General features: G+C 38.9%; 1 protein-coding gene across 1 annotated transcript; it reads left to right on the forward strand.

Moving 5' to 3' along the window:
- Positions 1-242: 242 nt before the first annotated feature.
- On the forward strand, positions 243-1,416 carry LOC145094724 (hydrophobic protein RCI2B). The gene is made up of 2 exons (XM_079032796.1): positions 243-396; positions 693-1,416. Exons 1-2 carry the CDS (start codon positions 316-318, stop codon positions 774-776), a joined length of 165 nt encoding a protein of 54 aa, XP_078888922.1. The 5' UTR covers positions 243-315; the 3' UTR covers positions 777-1,416.
- The last annotated feature ends 21,373 nt before the right edge of the window (positions 1,417-22,789 follow it).

The following is a 22,789-nucleotide window of genomic DNA, read 5'->3' on the forward strand; positions in this document are numbered from 1 at the left end:
AAGATCGGAAAATTATTAGATTGGTTCAAAAAATTTGTATAGTTACGAAACCGGCCCAAGACTGATCAATCCAGGACCAACCCAAACCGAGACATTTTCAGTAAACATCTTCATTGATGTGCCTTAATAAAATAAAATTTGGAATATATATCGCACAAAGTACACGATATTATCAACCACTTTCTACTTTTCTTGTTGGGCGGCCAACCCCACTGATCACCCTACTCACCTCTCGATATCCGCCTACCACCACCTGATATTCACCATTTCACCATGTATTAATTCCATTCTGATCAAAGATATCCGCATACCAAGATGTCGACACAAACTTTTGTAGAAATCCTATTAGCCATTGTTCTTCCTCCTCTTGGTGTTATTTTCAAGTTTGGCTGCAAGGTACGTGTGTCCCAGTCTCATCCTTCTTACATAACAACGCCATGTCTGATGACGTCTGAGCTCAGGATCAACTAAAATAATGCATGATCTGATTATATTTTGCAATTATGAATTTGTGATCAACCGTATACATAATATCACATGTCATACGAATGCATGTGTTCCCATAACTTCACTTATTGGGACAAAATTTAGAATTGTTTGAAGTTATTCTATGTTTCACTTCCGCGCACACATGCATCAGTGACATATATAACAGAGATCAATAATTACTTTTATTTATATACCAAGTGCAGGTGGAATTCTGGATATGTTTGCTTCTAACCTTGTTTGGGTGGATCCCTGGAATTATTTATGCTGTCTATGTAATCACCAAGTGACTCGACCACAACTGATAAACATTTGGTAATTAATGTTCAGTTTCTTTGTTTATGCATAATTGCTTTGGTTATTGTTCAAAATGAAATAGGATATATAAGATAGAAATGGCTTAATAATACTAATCATCGAGCCACTTATTGTCTTATTGAATGGAATACTCATACTCAATTTACTAAATGGTATCAATACTTGTGAGCGATGTCAAGTAGAAGATAGAGGTTTGGTCATATTGAGGAAAATGTAAGATCCTCAATTTTGTACTAAATCGGTTAGGCCATGTTCCTGTATTTTGTACCCCTCATATGGAATAAAGATTGTTGAGTTGGAATAAAAACTCGAGTATAAGTATTTGTCGTTTTGGTGTAATGCTTTAGTTTTATAAATCTTATTGTGAAATGTAAAACCTTTCTATGCGTGTGATAATAGAAGAAAGGTTAGAAGTGTTTTAATTAGCAACATAATGGAATTGTCAATAAAACTTTTGCAAGAGATTGTATGGTGATGCATGCAAATAATGGGATTTCAGGGAATATATGTTGTAAACCTTGTGACACTTTAAAACATGTTACTAAAATTCATTAGCCCCACCTTGCGAGAAATCATGACGTTAAAGTTATGTGGTTCAATGTTATATGTGACGTGCACATGGGACATATATCCCATGTATGGCCTACGAGAAATGCGACATACATGACATGAACGTCACAGGTGGCTGCGTGTGTTGTATTCCTTTTGGCAAAGGAGGATACATGGTTTTTTTATATATAAAAAAAAAAATTATTTAAATTAAAAAAAAAAAAAAAAAAAAAAAAAAAAAAAAAAAACATAAACGGTTTTCATGGAATTTGACAAATTTATAATCAAATTGTTAGACAGCTATATAAAAATTTGATGAATTTAATATTTTGATGAACCTTTTATTTATATTAAATATTTAGGAAAAGATATAAATAAGACGAGCTATGATAAAATTTTGAAATATTCTCATTTGGTTTATTAATAAATCATATATTTTAGAGTAAATTACATGGTTTCTGGGTTATTTGTGTGACTGGTCAAAAAAAAGTTAACCCAAATCAGCCTAAAGTTTGATTCAGCTTTGGCAGGGCCGGTCCATAGGTTTTTGCTACCCTGTGCCAAAAGGCTTAACAATGCCCCTATATATACATCACAACTATATAATGAAAATTCATAAAACAAAAATAAATACATCTTTTTATTTGTAAAATCATATTTATACAAACTAAAAAGCATATTCAGACTAAAAACCAAAAATGTTAATTGTTCTATACAACTTTATTGCTATTTAAGGATCATAAAACCTAGTCATGCCTCATCGTAGAAGTAAGCATGGAGTGCTTACCCTCCTACGATCTTCAAATGTACAAATTTGGTCAAGACTAAAATATCAAATTTGAAGGAAGGCATTGAACTATCAAAACAGAAACATTTTGTCCCTGAAATGGAGGTTAATCAAAGTCATTATTCTAACTTCCTTTCCCTTGAAGGACAACAAATAGAATGCAATATCAAATAGATGGCTCATGTTTTTGTAATGAATATAAGAATGACAATATGAGGATTTATATAACATAATTGCACTTATCCGACTCATCCATCCACAATAATTGTCAAAGATATACCATAAAAACAAGGGAAGCTGGCATTTGATATTAGAAATTTAGAGTAACTCTTCCATTTTGAAGTTAATATTTTGTAGCTAACCAACTAACACATTGTTGTGGATTTAATATGATAAATTTCTTGATTTAAATCATCAATTTACAAAGTGTAATACATTAAACATTAATCTGAATCAATGAAGAAAGTCATTAAAATGTTGAAAAGTATCATTTGAAAGGAAATAGGTAGAGTACCTTTGGTAATATATTTGGGTTTTTTAAAAACATGTTGTTGAAAAATCTCAAACTATAAACCAACCAAAGATCGTAGTAGGCCCTATTCAAAACTTTGAGTTTATCATACGCTTATACTTTTGTTTCAAAATAACCATTAAAACCAATATATAATATCAATTATTCACCCAATGATTAATAATTGTTTTTATATGGTAACAACTAGGTAATGAAAACACAAAGAGGATGTTTTAAAATGAGAAATTCTTGAGTTAGAGTGACTACCAACGTTTTTGCAAACAAAGCAATTCCATCTCTAACAATTAAAGAATATAAGGGAGATGATAGATGGTAACAAAAACCCCAATCACAAAAACGATGAAGGTATAGATTTAGCTACTGAGTCAGAAATCGACTCATAAACACTTTGGAGACCGATGAATGAGAAATTTGAAAGCTGAATATCAGATTTAGAGAGAAATTGCTTCTTACTTCTTATATTAGAGTTGCGATCGACGATTAAGAAAAGTAGTATCGGCATTCGAAATCAATGGGTGTGCTTCGAGGCGTTAAGTTCTCCGATCAAGCACCAAATGGGCGTGGTTCTAGGTGTCGAATATTGATTGACGTTTCGTTTTTCTATGCGACGTTGATAATCACCGGTCTATTTAGCTGCTTCACACACACTGCCCTTCTCACCACAGAAATTGGACTCAACGTTTACTGGCTAATTTTTCTGGACCAATACTATATATACTATAGATGAATGGACTAAATTTATGCCCCTAAAATTTTGCTGCCCTGGGCTTCAGCCCAGCTAGCCCATGTATTCGGCCGGCCCTGAGCTTTGGATATATATAGTCTTTGGTAGATCCAAAATGATTGTAAAACCCATTTTTTCTCTACCATTTTATATTATTAGCTTACCAAATAAATATTAATAGAAACTAGAAAAAGATCCCGGGCTTCGCCTCCGGTTAGATAATTTTTTTTTCTGTTTTGTATAATGGTTGAGATTGTGTTTTTATTTTTTTACAGTTTAGACAATGTATCCTAAAAACGTTAAACATTGATATTTTTTCATTATCAGAAGCAAATGTTTCTACTTGTAAGTGTGCATTTAGGTGTATCTGTTTTCATTTGTCTTTTTTTTTTTCTTTTGTAAGTATATTTGCATGTGATGATAAGTTCCAATGACAAAGTAGAAGTTAAAGTGGTATGAACGTCTTATTTTAAAACATGGAGTTCATTCAAAGGATGAGAAAACTATTACATAGAGAATAGCAAAAGAGAACATTGGTTAGACGTTGACTAATCAGACATAACCAACAGAAAAGAGGGAACAATTGGTATTCCTTCATGTGTTGCTTGTGGTTGGCAATTGCTTCTTTGATTTCTTCGTGGAGGGAGGCAGTGATTATTTGCATCTTGTTGTTACATGCCTTTACTTTTTCAAACGTTGCCGGATATTGCGAAGCTTAGAAAGCGTGGACGACTTTCTATAGTGTTGCAATACTCTTTGATGAATTGAATATATATGAATTTTATTTTTCTTCTGATAAAATATAATTTTTATTGTTTATTTTTAAATGCAGTCATGTGATTAGCAGTTTAGTGAAAGTCGGTTAGTAGAAGCGACAACTCCACAAAATATGGTGACATGATTGTGAAGTACATAGATATTTTCTATAAATTACGGGGATAATGTTTTTAATTTATTTTGTACACAGGGGTCAAACCTGCCAAAATATAAAAAATGTTACACATATGGACTGTTCGTGAAAAAAAACTTTACGAGGTCCTCTTCTATAAATGAAAAAATTACAAGTAAATCTGTCAAATTTTAAAACCTTTGTTGCATGGACTAAATCTATCAAAATATGTAACCATTGTTGCAGGGACTAAATATACCAAAAGGTTTTGAGAGACTAAATCTAACAAAATATATAACTTTTGTCGTAGGGACTAAATATGTCAAGATGTAAAAGCAACAACCAATACCAAGCAAATGAAAGAAAACATGACCATATGTGTGTGTATGTTGGATTAGGTGTCTAAACTCATAACTATAATTGGTATATACTTTAATTGATAGTAGCACAGACCTTTTGGGTTGCCCTCAAACTTAGCAATTGGACATGATGACTTTTATAGAGAGAGGTTAATTTATTATGTAATTAATAAATTAAAATAAAACGTTTATTAATATATTATGAAAATAATATATTAATTAGAAAAACTATTATTTTTAATAATTGATCAGAAATTAATTAGAACTAGTCTAAAACCAGCGGCTACACCGCTTTTAGGGTAATATGGGAAAAATTGCCAAATTTTAAAAGATATGTGTTGAAATTGTAAATCACCACTTATAGGGGAGTAAATTGACACCCTTAAAATTTGTACAACAAAAAAAAAGGGGACACTGGTGGAGAAAATCCAAAAATGTTGTGACAATAGTGTTAAATTTGTTAAAGTTGGGAAAATATGGTGGCAAAATTCTAAATGGGGTTTTTTGTGTTTTTTATGTCAAAATGTAAAAGTTTTGACTACAAGGACAAAAAGTGTCAAATTCATTAAAGATTTGTGGCAAAAACACCAAAATGTAAAAATTTTCACTGCAAGGACTAAAAATGTCAAAGTCATTAAATATTTGTGGCAGAAACCTAAAGACACAAAAACTTAATCAAAACATAAAAATATAAAAGTTTTGACTTTAAGGACTAAAAATGTCAAATTCACTAAATTCTTGTGGCAAAAACCTAAAGGTAAAAAAAGTATTAATACTAAGCTCCGTTGGAATTAATATATATATATAATTAATTTTGTGATTATTATAATTAATCAAAACTATAGGGTATAAAGTATAATTGTTTAATAGTTAAACAAAAGGCTTTAGAACCTTGCAACCCTAGGGGTGGACGATTTCAAGGAGCATATTTCAGGGTTTCTAAAATATCTCATGTAGATAAATAAGGAATGAGATAAATAATAGATTTAAAATATTAATTTAATATTTAAATAAGGGTTATGTAGGGTTAGGCCTTAGATTTTTGGTCACTCCATCTTCTTAAGGAATAGCCGAAATTCTTAATTTCCCCTCTCCCCTTTCTTAAGCCTTATTCTTGCTAGTTTGGGTGTGAGCTATTAGAGACACGACAATTGTCGTGCTTGCATCCAAGAGATCTACAAGTGAAGGAATTCTTGTTATTTACTATAATTACAACAAGGTATGTAAATCTAAACCCTTTATGAGTTTCGAAATATACCTAGGGTTTATTTATTGATGTTCTTAGTTATAGGTTCATTAGTAAAACCCCGTTTTGGAAAGTACTTTGGTTGTAGATTTCAGAGGCCAAGCTAGGGGCGTTTTGGTCTTTTATGTGTCTTGAAGTTTTATTCGGAATATTTTTGGGCCGGGGTGTGTCGTTAGAAGCATAGGGCTTATCGCCACCTTTTCGTGTTTTATAATGAAAAATATTATGAAATATTATATGATTTTGAGTATTGAATTCTAACAGATAGTTTTTACTAGAAGTAAAGTATAATATATAGAATCACTCAGAAAATATTGGAAGTATTACGATATTCCAATCTAATATTGAAATTTAACGAAAATATAAAATTTTAAATAAGTAAAATTTTATTATTGAAAGTTGTAGAGAATCTCGTTAGAGACGTTTATGCGAAAACCTTATCGAAATCCGAGTTATAACGAAAAAGTTATGATTATTTGAAGTTTCGCGACAAAACCGGCACGACGCCGAATGATGTAAAAAGTGAGTTTTCGATAAACTACTTTTTATCCCTTATGATCTAAATGAAAGTCGTAGTATTTGTTAAACCGAGAATTTTGATAAAAAGAACGCCAAAATCTGACTTCGTATGAGAAAGTTATGATTTTTCTAAGTTTTGGAATAGCAGCAAACAGCTAAAAACTCAAAATAAAGATCGAGCGATATTTAGCCGAAACAACCTAAATAAGAATCGAAGGTCTCGTCAATAGTAGCACAACGGTAAAAAGACTGACGAAAACGGACGTCGAATGAAAAAGTTATGAATTTTTAACGGACTTTTCCTGTCCCGGCCCGTTAAAAATATAATAATAAAAATGAAGTCAAAATTAACCAATGGAGTCTAAACGAAAGTTGTAGAGTATATTCTCGCCTACGCGTGCATATAAAGAATGTCAAAAACGGAGCTCGTACGCAAAATATATGAATTTTTGAAGTTATTAAATAAAAATAAATGAAAAATCGAAATATTATCTGGAGCCATACGCCCAGCGTACGAGCCTACGCTCAGCGTACGTGTGCGATCCGGAATCAGCAGCCACGTCTCTCACTCTTCGCCCTACGTACCACAACTGAGCCCGGGAACCGAACAAGTGACACCTCGCATGTACGCCCTGTGTACGAGGCTACGCCTCACGTAGTTGGCCGCCTCGCAGTACGCCTAGCGTACCGAGGGCTTAAGCCCAGCGTAATGCGAATTTCAGACCCTATATAAGAGATGTGAAGGCTGCCGATTTTTGGTTACAAATTTTACTCTCTTGCACCCTCCACCCTCTCTAAATTTACCCTAAACACCCCCAAAGTCCCGATATCATACCCGACACCCGAAGCAAGTCCCGACGCTCCGAAGTTCCCGAGAAAATCATATTTTCTAGTCGAAACTCTGCCCGAGTAAAGCCCGGTTTTTAGATAAAAACCCCGTTTCGTCACAGAAAGTTATATTTAGAGTCGAAGTGCTGCCCAAATTATTATTTAATATCCAGTTATTTCACGGTGAGTTTCAATATAAGGACAATTGTATGTTATGTGTTATATGTTCAGTGTGCTTTCCCATTTTATTATGATAATGAGCTATACCATAGGCCACGAAGTGTATGACATAAACATCACTTGGGTACTAGTATGTAGCCTTTGGTCATGAAGTGTATGGCATATGCATCACTTTGACATAGCAGAATAAAAAGACATGGCTAAAAGTCTGTGTATTCTAGTGAAATGATATTCTAAAATTATATAGTTTCTTTTCCAATTGGGCTGGAGTCTTATTGATGTATATCAAGTGTTGAAATTGTTATGTCTCATTGAATTCAAATCTTTGAATTTGATTATTCGTTGATATGGAAAGTCTGTCATATGATACTCATTTGCCTATCTTGTTTCTTGTCCCTCTTTGCTTTTGTCATATTGATATGTATATGGCATAATGTTATATTGTAACTGTTATTGAACTCACTAAGCGTCACCCGCTTATCCCTCTCAATGTTTAAACTATTGCAGGTGATAAGCATCTAGTATAGTTTTGTACTGGTAGAAGATGTAGAATAGATAATATTAAAACATTTGTATTGTATTCCTAGGAATGTATGTAATATATATAAAACTTTGTAAAAATCTTAATAGTTGGTTTGTATCCAGTCTATGTAAATAAACTATCGATGTAATATATTGTTTTATAAATATGCATGTAGCATGTTTTAGAGTAAGAATATTGTGAAGTATGAAAGTTTGGTTCTTTCAGAAATATAATGTAGTTTTAGAAAGAATATAATTTATGTGTTATAGAAGATATGACACTTGGAAGTTATTGGCATTAATGGTCCCTAATGGAAAAAATTGACAAGGAAGGACCATGAATGCAAAGTGGAAGGCGCGTGGGTACGCTCAGCTTATAAAAGGGAAATGGTCGTGGGTGCCTTAGGCATACGCCCAGCATAAGTCCAGTGTCCATAAACCCTAACTTTAAGGCCAACCAATATATAAAGAACATAATGGCTCAAACCCTAGCCTCCTTATCTCTCCCCCAACCTCAGAGAAACCCTAGAACGCCTCATCTCTTCATCCTTGGGTGATTTTTTACTTTAAGAAGCTCATTTTCGTGGTGTAAGCTTGGAAGAAGAAAAGAGGAAGTTGGAAAGGAAGAAATTGGGAAGTTGGAGCTTACAGATATGGAATAGCATCATCATTTGGAACTCTTTGGAGGTATAAAGTTCATAACTTTACTTAAGAATGCTTAGATCTAGTGTAGTGTGGTTTTGAAGTTATTTTGGTCCCAAGAATGGACCTTTATTATGAAATCTCGTTTGTAACCTTAGGGTTGCCACCCTCAGAGCAAAAAGGGTCCCACAAGTAGTAAAGTATCCATCTTGAATGACTTAATGGGTTCATGCATTAGATCTAGCCCTCTTTATGGAAGAGGAATATCATTCTTGGGAGTTTGGGCTTGTTTGGGCCAAGTTAACTCACCAAGTCAGTTACTTTATGGATTCAGACATGGAAAAGGACTTAGATATGTGTTTGTAGCTTCTGGAGTAGAGTATTAAGCACTTAATGGGAAAATGACTTAACAGGGGGAGTACGCTGAGCTTACATGCAGGTACGCCCAGTGTACACACCATGGGCTAGTACGTGTAGCGTACGTGAATGTATGCGTCATATACTCTGTCAGTTCGGCCTTCGTGTTATTGGGCCTCGGATTGGGCCATGCTTTGGACTTTGAGCCTTAGTGGGCCAGCAGAAGTCAGATGATGTAGGCCAAGTAGATGTTTGGGCTTAGGGTAAGTCCTATTAGAGGGATTGGGCCCGATTTAGCAAATTTGGCCATTAGTTGGCCACTAGTAGGCTTAGGAAGCTTACCTAATATTGCGCCTTAGTTTTGGGCCTTAGATATGGACCAACATCGACTAGGGGTAGAATGGTCATTTTACCCTAAGAACGATTATTGTTTTGGACTAAGTGATGTTTGGTATTGGTAGTTCGGGAAGTCGAAGGATCAGCAGTTCGGGAAGTGCCAGTCAGCAGCCAGAGGAGTATCAGTAGGGTTCAACAGTGCAAGGTGAGTCTCCTCACAGTATGAATAGGTCTAAGGCCACAATGCCGGACCATGTAGTTTATGAGTAGGAAGACCCGGGGGTTAGCCCTAGGCACTATATGCTAGTATGTTATTCCGGACCAAGGTCCGATGTCGGGAGGGTGGCCGAGGAAAGGTTATATGTATGTGATTCCAGACCAAGGTCCGATGTCGGGTGGGTGCCCGGGGAATGTTTATATGTTAGTTTATACTTGTTGTCTGTGTGATACTTGTACGTGCCTGGTTGGGAGATGAGTGTGGGCGAGGGCCCAAATATCATCACTAGTTGAGTGTGGATGGGCTTCCATAACTCATTAGTAGCAGAGTAGTGGCGGGGCCCATGATAGGCGGGGCCTTAAGTATAGCAATTATAGTATAGTGATTGTTTATTGTGAGTTAGCATGATTATGTGATAGTGTTTGTACGTGTATAGCGGGCGGGCCCCGGAGACAGGAGAGGCCTAGTAGAAACAGATTTGTTTACCGAACGGGGCTCGAAGCCAGGCGGGGCTTGATGCCGGATTCGTCCGGAGCCGGGCGAGGCCCAGTGCTTGTAGTATGTAATTTTGAATGATATGTGGTAGGTTGGGGAACTCACTAAGCTCTGTGCTTACGGTTTTCAGTTTTGGTTTCAGGTACTTCCGGTAGCGGAGGGAAGAGCTCGGGATGATCGCATGGCACACACCAAGAAGTTTTAGCCTTGGATGTTTTTACTCTGATAATTAGATCATGTTTTGAAACAATACTCTAATTGATATATTTATCTTTAATTATGGTTGGACTGATTGGATACTTATGGTTTTATTAATGTTTTAAAAAGAAATTTTTTATCATGATTTTTAGGATGTTACAAGTTGGTATCAGAGCCTTGGTTTGAGGGATTCGGTCATACTCTCAAGTGTGTCTGAACTCAAACTGAGGACTTGGTGTGAAAATTTTCAAAAGAAAATCAATTTTTTTTATAAAAACGAGATTTGAGAAAAAGGAAAAGAGTTTTGAAAAGAGAAAAAGAACTTTGAAAAAGAAGAAAAGGGTATGGTGCATGCAATCAGCCAGTCTCACGTAAGTTCCCCCAAATTACCCATACATGTTTGCTTAGATATGATATGCTTATGAGAACTGCATGCTAGTTTAGGACTAAGGATCTAGGAGGATGCCTTATGTGCCTGTTATGAGAATGAGCTTTATGAGTTGCATGCTGGTATAGATTCCTGAGTAGGGGATAGAGCAGTATGATTGGATTATGTGGTTAGATTTTCCTTTTTGTCTAAATGATACTTGCTTTGTGCTTTATGGGACTCTGTGTGATAGGAGTTAGCCATTAGGTGAATACGTCAAGTCACATGTGATCACGGTTGAATAATCTTAGAGTGTTGGATTTGGCCCTAATTCGCAGCTCTCGTTTGAGTCTAACCGTTGTAGGGACGAATCCTTTACTCGAAGGATTATCTGAGCCTCGTCACATGTAATGGTATTCAGGTAGTGGCTAATTGGCATTATGAAGATACCTTCAGTAGTTGAGGACTGAGTTCGGGTTGGGAGCTACCATAGAGCAAGCCTAGGATGAGAGTAGTGTTAGGAGCAATAGAAGTAGTGAAAGGGACTTAGTGGAGTCGAGGAAGTTCTCGAGGAAAGTACGGATATATGTGGATGGTAGTATGGGCCTGTACTACTGAAAGTAGAGGATCCATACTCGATTCGAGAGGGGCTAAGATAAAACCGGGGAACTTGTAGTGAGTGTGTGATCCCTCAGTAGTGATGATTATTTTGATGATAGTTGTGATATGACTCATGTAGTATGGTGACGCTACGGGGTAGGCCAGTGGGCAGTTCAGGTGCGGGTGAGGGATCAGGCTCAGGTTCAGGAGCCGAGCAGCTCGGGGAGCAGATGAGAGAGTTTATTTCAGCTGAGATTATGTGCAGTATATTGGACCAGACCCCTTTAATCTTCAGTACAGTCAAGGAGGGGATTTTGGAGATTTTGGAGAGCCGCCTCGAGGCCTTTCGGGCCGAGATTGTTGCGAGGAAGTTAAGCGCTCCTCTGGAGCCTAGTGTTTATGGATGTCTGGGATCCCTCGGTAGGGAGGATACTGTTATTAGCTCTTGTCATCAGGAATCGGAGGTGGGTTACACACCTTGTCTCCAGGAGGGTCCATTACATGACTGGATCGCTATGGAGGTCTCGCGAGCCGTACGCGAGGAGTTACCCGACATTATTGAGCGTGTTATTGATAGGGTAACCGCTAGGTTTTAGGTTCAGACATCGGCTGTTTAGATGGTTGATGGGGTAGTCAGAGTAACTCGGGAGCAAGAGATTGGGTTAGATGTGCAGTTAGGGATGAGGAAGCGAATTTCTAGTTAAGCTCAACTAGCGGAGCAGTCGGACGCCGCCATAGCTGACACCAGAGACCTGAGTTATCGTATTGGATGTTCAAAGGGTAAAAGGGCACATGAGAATGATCACAGCAGGTCGCAGCACGGTAGGTGCGGATGGAAGGGTCACCTCCGCCGAGAATGCACATCAAAGGAAGAATTGTGCCTCCGTTTCCATCAGCCTAGGCATTTCAAAGTAAAGTGCCCCCGTATAGTAGTTAAGGCAGCTCAGGTTTCATCACAGATACTTCGACAGAGAGAGGGAGTTCAGGTTCTAGTGTCCAGGGTTCCGCAGGAAGTCAAGATCGAGCCGCAATAGATCGTTGGTATGTATTTCAAATTCAACTTCTGTTTATGATTTTAATTGCTATGGTACTGCATTGATGTTAGTAAAGTGCATTTCATAATATTATGTTTCCTGTTTAAGATCTAGTTATATGCCATCTGCATACCATGAATTTGAGAGTAGTAGTTTGAAGATGTTTCCCTTTAGAGCAGGTTCTCAGGATGCAGTCACTGTAGCAAGTGTGAGTAGGGATCGGGAGGCGTTTTGTTAGTCTGAAAGAGAGGTTCGGGTTTGGTATTGGTTAGTTTTGGAGCTCTAGCGGTTGTAAGCGTGGTTGTCTGCAGATCGACCTTTAGGTGGAGAAAAGGATTGTGAATCCTTTCCAAGCTAGGGTCTGTAGGGAACTAGTTGAATCGAAGTGGGGGAGTAATATTCCAGTAGTCAGGAGCTGAGGTAGGAGCGCAACTTGGATGCGTTCGCATGCTTGCTAAGAAGGAAAGCAGTTGAGGTAGCCATTTGGATAAAGCAACAGGGAAGTCGGGAGTTTGAGAAACATCCTGACATTGAGTTCATGTATTCGCAGTAGTGGAGTACTAGTTTGGGAAACCAGGTTGATGTTTTCGCTGGTAGCACGCGAGTTAATCATGATGTTAGACTGTGGAGCGCTCGTTGTTGGATGTTTTCAGGCTGGTAGCTAGTAGTTAGACAATGTGGGAAAGTGTTGTAAGACTACGGGATAGTCGTAGCATTCATTAGCAGTTTAGTTAGAGGAGTGTGGGTGGGGGCCCGTATCTCCCAGTTAGCAAAGTGTGGGTGAGGCCCGTATCTACTAGTTAGCCAGATAGAGATTGAGGAAGGATAGTTTGTTGAGACCCATGGACGAGGCCCGTATGATCGTAGCAGCGCAGGTGGGACCTGGTAGAGACCGTAGGGTCAAGATAGGGGATCGAGGATTCTAGGATTTATAGAGGCAGAGTGGCAAGGCAAATGGAGCAGTTTTAGATAGCCATAGTTTCTTCGGAAGCCGTTGGTAGCGACTGAGAGTTTGAGTTGGGTTTAGTAACCGGTGGGAGTCCGATAAACCAGAAAATGGCAGATTAGTTGGGAGCAGGGTGGTCTCAGTTCATCCGAAAAGCGGATAAGAGATAGCAGGATCTTCGGACAGGGGTAGCGATAAGGGAGTTTTTGTATGAAGTAGTTACTTGACTGAGAGGTGCTACGCCAGTCACAACAGGGTTAAATAATCTCAGAGTGAAGGTTTTGACTCTGTTGCGCAACTCTCGGTTGAGTCTAACTGTTGTAAGGAGGAGTCTTTTACTCGAAGGATTATTTGATCCGGTTGCGGGGTTGGGTGTTCAACACCAAGATATAGTAAAAGAAAGCATTCAGTAGGTATTAGTGATGTGACCAGCACTGGGGGTGGCTGGAGAGGTAGATACAGCAAAGGTTATGTCCTTCACATATAAAGGAAAGGGTGTTGTTTTTTGTAAGTTGCCTTGGGAAGGCCAGTGAACGCACAGAAAAAACGAGTGAACCACTAGGATGTCCAACATAAGTACTCGGGGAGTACCGAAATGATTGTTAGTTGGATATGAATCGTGTTCTCAGGATTGTTGGTGATTAGAGTGCTCTCGAGGTTCTTATCTTCAGGGATTATTTGTGAAGAGACTGGACGAAAGGTCAATGGAAGTGGTCCTTCGAGGATCAGACCCAGCAGGTGATGTATGCATCAAGAAGGAATGTTGTGAGTAGATTGCAGGATAGTTGACCGTAGCGGACTTCGAGGACAAAATCTAGTTTAAGTGGGGGAGAGTTGTAACACCCTGTTTTGGAAAGTACTTTGGTTGTGGATTTCAGAGGCCAAGCTAGGGGCGTTTTGGTCTTTTATGGATTTAGAAGTTTTATTCGGAAGATTTTTGGGCTGATTTGGGTCATTAGAAGCGTAGGGCTTCTTGCCACCTTTTCGTGGATATAAAGTTCGTTGGAAACAGACCTCGAATAAGGAAGATATGACACTTGGAAGTTATAGGCATTAATGGTCCATAATGGAAAAAGTTGACAAGGAAGGACCATGTATGCAAAGTGGAAGGCATGTGTGTACACCCAGCATATAAAAGGGAAATGGTCGCAGGTGCCTTAGGCGTACGCCCAGCGTATAGGCAGTACGCCTAACGTACGTCCAGTGTCCAGAAACCCTAACTTTAGGGCCAACCACTATATAAAGAACATAATGGCTCAAACCCTAGCCTCCTTATCTGTCCCCCAACCTCAGAGAAACCCTAGAATGCCTCGTCTCTTCCTCCTTGGGTATTTTTGACTTCAAGAAGCTCATTTTCGTGGTGTAAGCTTCGAAGAAGAAAAGAGGAAGTTGGCAAGGAAGAACTTGGGAAGCTGGAGCTTATAGATCAGGAATAGCATCATCATTTGGAACTCTTTGGATGTATAAAGTTCATAACTTTAATTAAGAATGCTTAGATCTGGTGTAGTGTGGTTTTGAAGTTATTTTGGTCCCAAGAATGGACCTTTATGATGAAATCTCGTTTATGAGCTTAGGATTGCCACCCTCATAGAAAAAAGGGTCCCATAAGTAGTAAAGTCTCCATCTTGAATGACTTAAGTTGACAAGGAAGGACCATGAATGCAAAGTGGAAGGCGCGTGGGTACGCTCAGCTTATAAAAGGGAAATGGTCGTGGGTGCCTTAGGCATACGCCCAGCATAAGTCCAGTGTCCATAAACCCTAACTTTAAGGCCAACCAATATATAAAGAACATAATGGCTCAAACCCTAGCCTCCTTATCTCTCCCCCAACCTCAGAGAAACCCTAGAACACCTCATCTCTTCATCCTTGGGTGATTTTTTACTTTAAGAAGCTCATTTTCGTGGTGTAAGCTTGGAAGAAGAAAAGAGGAAGTTGGAAAGGAAGAACTTGGGAAGTTGGAGCTTACAGATATGGAATAGCATCATCATTTGGAACTCTTTGGAGGTATAAAGTTCATAACTTTACTTAAGAATGCTTAGATCTAGTGTAGTGTGGTTTTGAAGTTATTTTGGTCCCAAGAATGGACCTTTATTATGAAATCTCGTTTGTAACCTTAGGGTTGCCACCCTCAGAGCAAAAAGGGTCCCATAAGTAGTAAAGTATCCATCTTGAATGACTTAATGGGTTCATGCATTAGATCTAGCCCTCTTTATGGAAGAGGAATATCATTCTTGGGAGTTTGGGCTTGTTTGGGCCAAGTTAACTCACCAAGTCAGTGACTTTATGGACTAAGACATGGAAAAGGACTTGGATCTGTATTTGTAGCTTCTGGAGTAGAGTATTAAGTACTTAATGGGAAAGTGACTTAACAGGGAGAGAACGCTGAGCGTACGTGCAGGTACGCCCAACGTACACACCATGGGCTGGTACACTTAGTATACGTGAATGTATGCCCCGTGTACTCTGTCAGTTTGGGCTTCATGTTATTGGGCCTCGGATTGGGCCATGCTTTGGACTTTTGGCCATATTGGGCCAACAGAAGTCGGATGATGTGGGTGAAGTAGATGTTTGGGCTTAGGGTAAGTCCCATTAGAGGGATTGGGCTCGATTTAGCAAATTGGGCCATTAGTGGGCCACTAGTGGGCTTGGGAAGCTTTCTTAGTATTGGGCCTTAGTTTTAGGTCGTAGATATGGACCCAGTTGGACAAGGGGTAGAATGGTCATTTTACCTTAAGAAGCATTATTGTTTTGGACTAAGTGATGTTTGGTATTGGTAGTTCGGTAAGCCGAAGGGTCAGCAGTTTGGGAAGTCCCAGTCAACAGCCAGAGGAGTATCAACGGGGTTCAGCAGTGCGAGGCGGGTCTCCTCACTGTGTGAATGGGTCTAAGGACACAATGCCGGCCCATGTAGTTTATGAGTAGGAAGACTCGGGGTTAGTAATAGGCACTGTATGCCAATATGTTATTCTGTACCAAGGTCTGATGTCGGGTGGGTGCCCGAGGAAGGGTTATATGTATGTGATTCCGGACCAAGGTCCGAGTCTGGGCGGGTGGCCGGGGAATGTTTGTATGTTCGTTTATAGTTGTGAGATGTGTGATACTTGTATGTGCCTAGTAGGGAGATGAGTGTGGGCGAGGGCCCGTATCTCATCACTAGTTGAGTGTGGACAGGTTTTCATAACTCATTAGTAGCAGAGTAGGGACGGGGCCTTGAGTATATAGCAGTTATAGTATAGTGATTGTTTATTGTGAATTAGCAAGATTATGTGATAGTGTTTGTACGTGTATAGCGGGCGGGGCCTGGAGAAATGAGAGGCCTAGTAGAAACATATATGTTTACCGAGCAGGGCTCGAAACCAAGCGGGGCCTGGGGTCAGGTGGGGCTTGATTTCAAATTCGTCCGGAGTCGGGCGGGGCCCGACGTAGCGGGCGAGGCCCAGTGCTTGCAATATGTAATTATGTATTGTATGTGGTAGGTTGGGGAACTCACTAAGCTTCATGCTTATGGTTTTCAGATTTGGTTTCAGGTACTTCCGGTAGCGGAGGTAAGAGCTCGAGATTATTGCATGGCACACACCAAGAAGTTTTAGTCTGGGATGTTTTTACTCTGATAATTAGATCATGTTTTGAATAGATACTGTAATTGATATATCTATCTTTAATTATGGTTGGACTAATTGGATACTTATGGTTTTATTAATGTTTTAAAAAGAAATTTTTGGTCAAAATTTTTGGGATGTTACAATTTGTTATACCTAAATCCTATCAGTGGTATCAGAGCATTTGGTTTGTTTCAATTAAATTTATATAATTGTAGATTTAGATCAATTAGGGTTTATAGAAATTAAACCCTAAAAGCCAAGAATCTTGACTAGGGTTAGGGTTTTTCGAAACCCTAGACCCTTACCTTGGATTTCGAAATTTAGGGTTAGGGTTTTGAAATCCTAGCCTTCCTCCCCAAGTTTTTGATAATTCTTCGTTGTTAAGGTTTATTTTAAATAGTTGTTAGTTTAATATGATTAAAATGGATAATTATAAAACTGGATAACTCCTACATCCTAATTTTCAAAAATTTGAGGGTTAAGATTATGATTAAATTGTTTGATTAATTTAATTAGTTCATGCTAATTTGATTTAATATATTTAATTAATTGTTAATTAGTAGATAAATATTAAATCAATTTTGGTTTATTTTAAATTTAAATTAATTGATTATTATTGTTTGAAATTTAAAATTAAACAAACCTAGTATTTTGAAAAGTTTAAAATACACCTTATATATATTATAAATTGTTAATATATTATATGTATAAGAAGCAACCAGTCAAATCACTAGTATGCCTCATTTACGGAACTAGTCTATAAGGGGGTATAAGGATACTACGTATAAAATGGTAGTTGAATGGGTGTCCACTATCACCCACTGCTTCATTGGTTAGTGGATGGTCGTTAGCAGAACGAATTTGATAGGACAACTAAATCTCATTAAATGTATAATGCTATTAAAAAGTACTAGAACCTTTTATTTAAATTCCTAAATCTAGTTACTTTAGGGAAAATGTGAATTAGTATGTGCTAACCCATGAAATTGTACATTATAAGTCGTTAGTGGAACGTTTGTGGTTAACCAACACACTAATAAGGACTAAAAAAGAGTTGTAATTGGTATCTCATATATTATCATTGTTGACGGAGCGTGTGTGGTTTAACATCATATCAAAAGGGATGATAAATGACAATGAGGTTACCAAGTACATTTTCATGGTTATTCACATCTTTTTTGTGATCCTCGGTATCCTAGACACAAATAGCAAAGCAAAATCTAAGATAAACATTCTGTTGAATAGTTTAAATGAATCTCAAAAGGCATAGGAATTTCACTTATTATCATTTCTTTTGTGGTGGAATTGGTGAATCGTCATTTACCTACCTTCATAAAATTAACAATCAGATTACGGCATCCATTTTCTAAGTTGTGAATTATATAATTGGATCATAGCCTTTGTATTTTATTTTGGGTTACTATATTGAAGAGAATAAAACTCTAATCGATTAGATCTTTCACAGGTATGAATATTGAAATCAAACAAGTCAAGAACAGTAAAAGAACGAACACAAAATAGAATCAAATGTATGCTTATGATTCAAAATAAAGTCACGCCTCAGCAGAGCTCGATGAAGAACTTCCGCTGTAGAGGCGAGCTAGGGTTTACAAAACTTTAGAGAAAATAAACAATGAAAGCAATAACCTCTAAGTCTGCATGCATGCAGCTTATATACTAAACCCTAGTACAAAAATATGCACGGTTGGACAGGCCCAATACCGGCAATCAAACTGGGCTAAGGACCGAGCCCATGACGCAATCTAATAGACCCAACAATCTCCCCCTTTGCGTTAAATGAGGCAAGAGATTATTTCCTCTGAGTAGGCTTCACCGTCTTTATTACTTTAAACAAATGAGGAATTATAGCAAGAAGTGTCTGTCTAAACTGTATGTACCACCTCAGCATGTCAGTGAATAATTTCTTATCGGCAGCACTGTTCTGATCACACCTCTGAATGATCTCCAAGATGTGCTCCAGGCAAGACGTTGAGAAGAGGTGTTTGTCAACAAGAGCGAACAGGCATTTTTGACCTTCGCCTCTGAGGAACATAAGTATGTGATAATTTGAATCAATTTTCCCCTTGATCACTGTATTGACATTGCCAGCTCTGCCCATAGTCTTGATCGTTGTTCGCTTGTGTATGGCAGAGGCAATCTCCTGGTCCATCTTCGCTACCTCATGTATGTAGCAAACAAGCATACGCTTGACATGATCAATTATTGGCTGATACTCCAGAGGATTCGACAGAAGAATGTTATTGAAGAGTATCCAGTCATGGGGATTAAGGTTTGGTAGATCAACGAGGGTAGAGTGGTAGACTGAGCCTTCGGTTCCTCGAGTCACCCTGAATTTGACATTAATAAATTTCCCTGCTGAATAGGGCTTCATAACCTTGACAGTAGTAATTTTCTTTGAGCTCCAAGTCAGGTGTTGGGGTTAAGCAAACTCCAATTAAAACTCTAGAAGATCCCTGTCTACCTTCGGGTCTGGGGACGGAATAGCAGCAGTCGAGTTGAAGCAGTGGAAGATAAATACCTTTCGAGTGATTCGCATATCGAAATGTGCATCCTTAGAGTTGTCAAGGCCAAAGGACATTATTGGCTCAAGCCAGAGAATGCTTGGCTCATCAATTGCACATCTTTGAAGCGAGTCTATGGTCCACACAGGAAACATGGACTTTTTTTTCTCTAGGAGCTCCGCCTCCTTTCGCTTCAGCTCTAGCTCAACTTGTTGTTTCTTGATGTTTTCCTCCACTTCTTTTTCAGAAGTCTTAACCTTCTGGAAGGGTTTCTTGGGATTCTCGGCATAGACATCATCTTCATTGTCTGTGTCGTCCTTGCCAATTTTCTTCTTATTTTTCTCCTTATTGCTGACCGAAGCTTCATTACCCTTCAGTTTAGTAGATGGTTTTGGTCCAGAAGGAGGAGGTTGAGTTGCCACTTTCTCTCCTTCTTGTTTCGGTTGGACCCCGATCACCGGAACACCCTTGATACGGCTAAGAATGTCCAATGCCGGTCTGAGCTTGTCTGCCAGATGACGCCTGACAGTTATAGTGATGATCTAATCGTGAGCCTCAATGAGATGAAGGAGGATGGAGTGAACATCTGCAGCAGAACTCCTAATGACCTCCCTTTCGGACTTGAGGTCATTAATCTCAACATTAGCAGTAAATAGATTGTGTGTTTGCAATTTAAGTTGTGCAGTACGTCTGTCTAGCTCATCCATAATGCGATTCTGTACAGCTAACTCCGCCTCCAGTTGAGTTAAGCGGTCATTGACATTAGCATGGAGAGTTTCGTTGGCTTCTTCAATGGCTTGGCATGCCGCTTCAAGGTTTGAGCGTTCAGATTGAAGAGACCTTTGAAGGTTCTCTACTGAAGCATTGACAGTTTGAGCGTTTTTAACAGCAGCAGCCTGCAACGAATCTAAAAACAAATGAGCTTCGGAGACTAGTTTATCGACTTTTGCGGTCGCTTCCTTGCACTCCTTAGTAGAGGCATCAACAGAAAGAGAGGCTTGTTGATATTGGGAAGTAGAGGCTTTGATTGCTTTGGCTGCAGCAGATAAAGTGGCACTGTGTTAGGTAACGACAGAGGAAAACAAGGCCTTCCATGCAGCTTTGGAATAGGCACCAGAGGAAGAGGATGAAAGCAGTTGATCAAGCTTCTCATTTACTGCCTTGAGATGACGCTTTGTAACAGGCTCATCGTCATCCTCATCGCTCTGCACTCGGTAAGGACTGAAATACGTGGAATCAAATTCCAAGTCCTCACCGCCTAGAATAAGGGTTGTTTCAGTGGATTATGTAGGAGATAAGGGTTTTGAAGTTGGTGGAGGTTCGGTTGTGACAGGTGGTTCGGTTACAGGTGGATTAGGAACAGTAAAGTGAGGTTTTGTGGTAGTAGTGGTAGTAGTGGTATCTGTGAAAATGGGAGTGGGGATAGGAATTGTAGTGAATGGTTGAGTGGTGGTAATGGGAGATATAGGAGGGATGGATACTGGGATGGTTACGGGTGGAAGTGAAGGAGGATTAGAGTGAACTGGAATTTTTGGGGGTAGGGGAGCAAGGCGGAGTATCACCGGGGCCCAAAGCCTCTTCATCAGAGCTTTCGCTCTCAGATTCTGAAAGAGGAGCGTACTTGTGCTTAGGAGGGACATATTCTAAATCCGAATCACTTGAGGATTGAAGAATAAGCCTCCTAGAAGGCTTCTTCTGCTTCTTCGGTTGAGCTTAAGAAGTTGCAGCCTTATCATACTTTCGCTTCTTGGGGGTTTGCCCTTTAGTTGGTTTAATGACATGGCCTTCCTTCTGTGTTTCAGGCTTCTTACCCCTTTTGGCTGGCTTGTGAGCCTCTTCAATAGAGCGAATCATAGCTGGCGTAAGCTCTCTTGGGCCAACCGATGGAAGCTTCCTGTACTGTTGGAGAATGTTACTCGACGCAGAGATACGACCGAGCATTGCTTCAGGAATGGATCCAATAAAAGAAAACTTGGATGGATCAGTGACAATGATTTTTGTCGTATGAAAGGTAGCAATGGATGAGAGCAAAGAATCCACCATTATTGGAACACGAAGGCGTTCCATTGCCCAGTTGGTGATGAGAGACCAGAAACGCCCACATGAGATCTCAGAATGCCTGGATGAAGAGACCAAGCTTTGAACCAACTTTTGCTAGATAATAGACCCATAATCTAGGTCAATCCCATGGTACAGCCCATACAACACCATCATGAAGGACTTGCTTGCACCATCTGAGCCAACGCTTTGCTCAGAAAGTCCCTTGAACAACAACATAAAAAGGCCATTCCATTGAGGAGGAAGGCAAGACTTTTTGAAATTTGTAATGGTGGTTAGGGTTTCGATATACCCCATCTGATAGAACATTGAAAACAATTAACCAATTGTAATGGAGTCAGGGTTTACCAGAGATGGATCTTAAGAAAGACCAATTAGGGCACATAATCGATGCTTAGAGATGGAGGTCTTCTCATCATGGAGTTCAAAGTGAATTTGTTCCTTAATCTTGTCGTAGAAGGCAGTAGAGTAGATAGGAGACAAGCACGACATTGGAACAACTTCGACTTTAGTCAGCGCGTCGACGAGCGGTGAGTATTTGAGACACTCAACTACATACAGCATGTAGGGCTCATAGATAAACGGGGTGAGATCGATGATCAAGTTCTGTTGGGGTTTGATGGTGAGAAGAGGTTGATGAACTGAAGTATCGTGAACTGATGACGAGTCTGCCATTGTAGTAGCTTGAAGAAGATGATGAACAGTTGGAGAAAATCACCGGTGTTCTTTGAGAGAGTTTGGTAAGTGATAAAGGTTGAGAGAGTACCGTTCCAATTCCTTTTATATGTACAAGGAAGAGAGAGAAAAATCTGGCTGAAATCTTGGATTATCTCAAAAATAGTGCCTGACCTGATGGGTGAATAGTTGGCATGCCGAAGATGACGCAGGAAAGAGAAAGGGCACTTCCTTTTTACATGCCATTCCATAAAATGCACTTTTTCAAATCGCCAAACCGTTTGGATAGCCGTTGAGTCAGCATCCACTTTATCCCAAGCGTTTCTTCATAATACGTTTGAATCTCTGTTGCCTTTAACACTTTATTGACCAATCTGAACAGAACTAGAGTTTGAAAAATTAAAAAATTTCGTGCATAGGGTGTAAAAGATAAAGAAATAAAGCAAAATTTAAGGGATAATCTGTGATGTCGTAAGTAGACATAAGACTATTGATTCTGGGCAAAAATCACTTCCTTCAAAGTCAAGAGAGACATTAAAGTGCTTGCGTGGTTTCCCATTGAATAACGATCAATAACTTATTGAGAAGTATTGAAAGGCATCTTTTGAAGGTTAAAAAGGGTGGCTTTCGCTTCAATTCAAAATTTTGATACTTGACATAAGACCGAAACTGAATGAAGTACTTATGAGATTATTGTGATATGTTGAACAAGTAGGTAGGATAAACTTTAGAGTGACTAAGGAAGTAAGGAAATCTCAAAAAAAATTAAACTAGATCTTTGAGGGTTAGATAAGCCTTGG

This window comes from Lactuca serriola, chromosome 3 (genome assembly GCF_051521515.1).
Source record: "Lactuca serriola cultivar US96UC23 chromosome 3, Lser_US96UC23_V15, whole genome shotgun sequence".
Classification (NCBI taxonomy): domain Eukaryota; kingdom Viridiplantae; phylum Streptophyta; class Magnoliopsida; order Asterales; family Asteraceae; genus Lactuca; species Lactuca serriola.

What these genes read in the sequence shown, in the direction of transcription:
- LOC145094724 (XM_079032796.1), top strand. Translation starts at nt 316, where the DNA reads ATGTCGACACAAACTTTTGTAGAAATCCTATTAGCCATTGTTCTTCCT. An exon ending in TTTTCAAGTTTGGCTGCAAG is followed by an intron (nt 397 to 692) that starts GTACGTGTGTCC and finishes TACCAAGTGCAG; the next exon opens with GTGGAATTCTGGATATGTTT.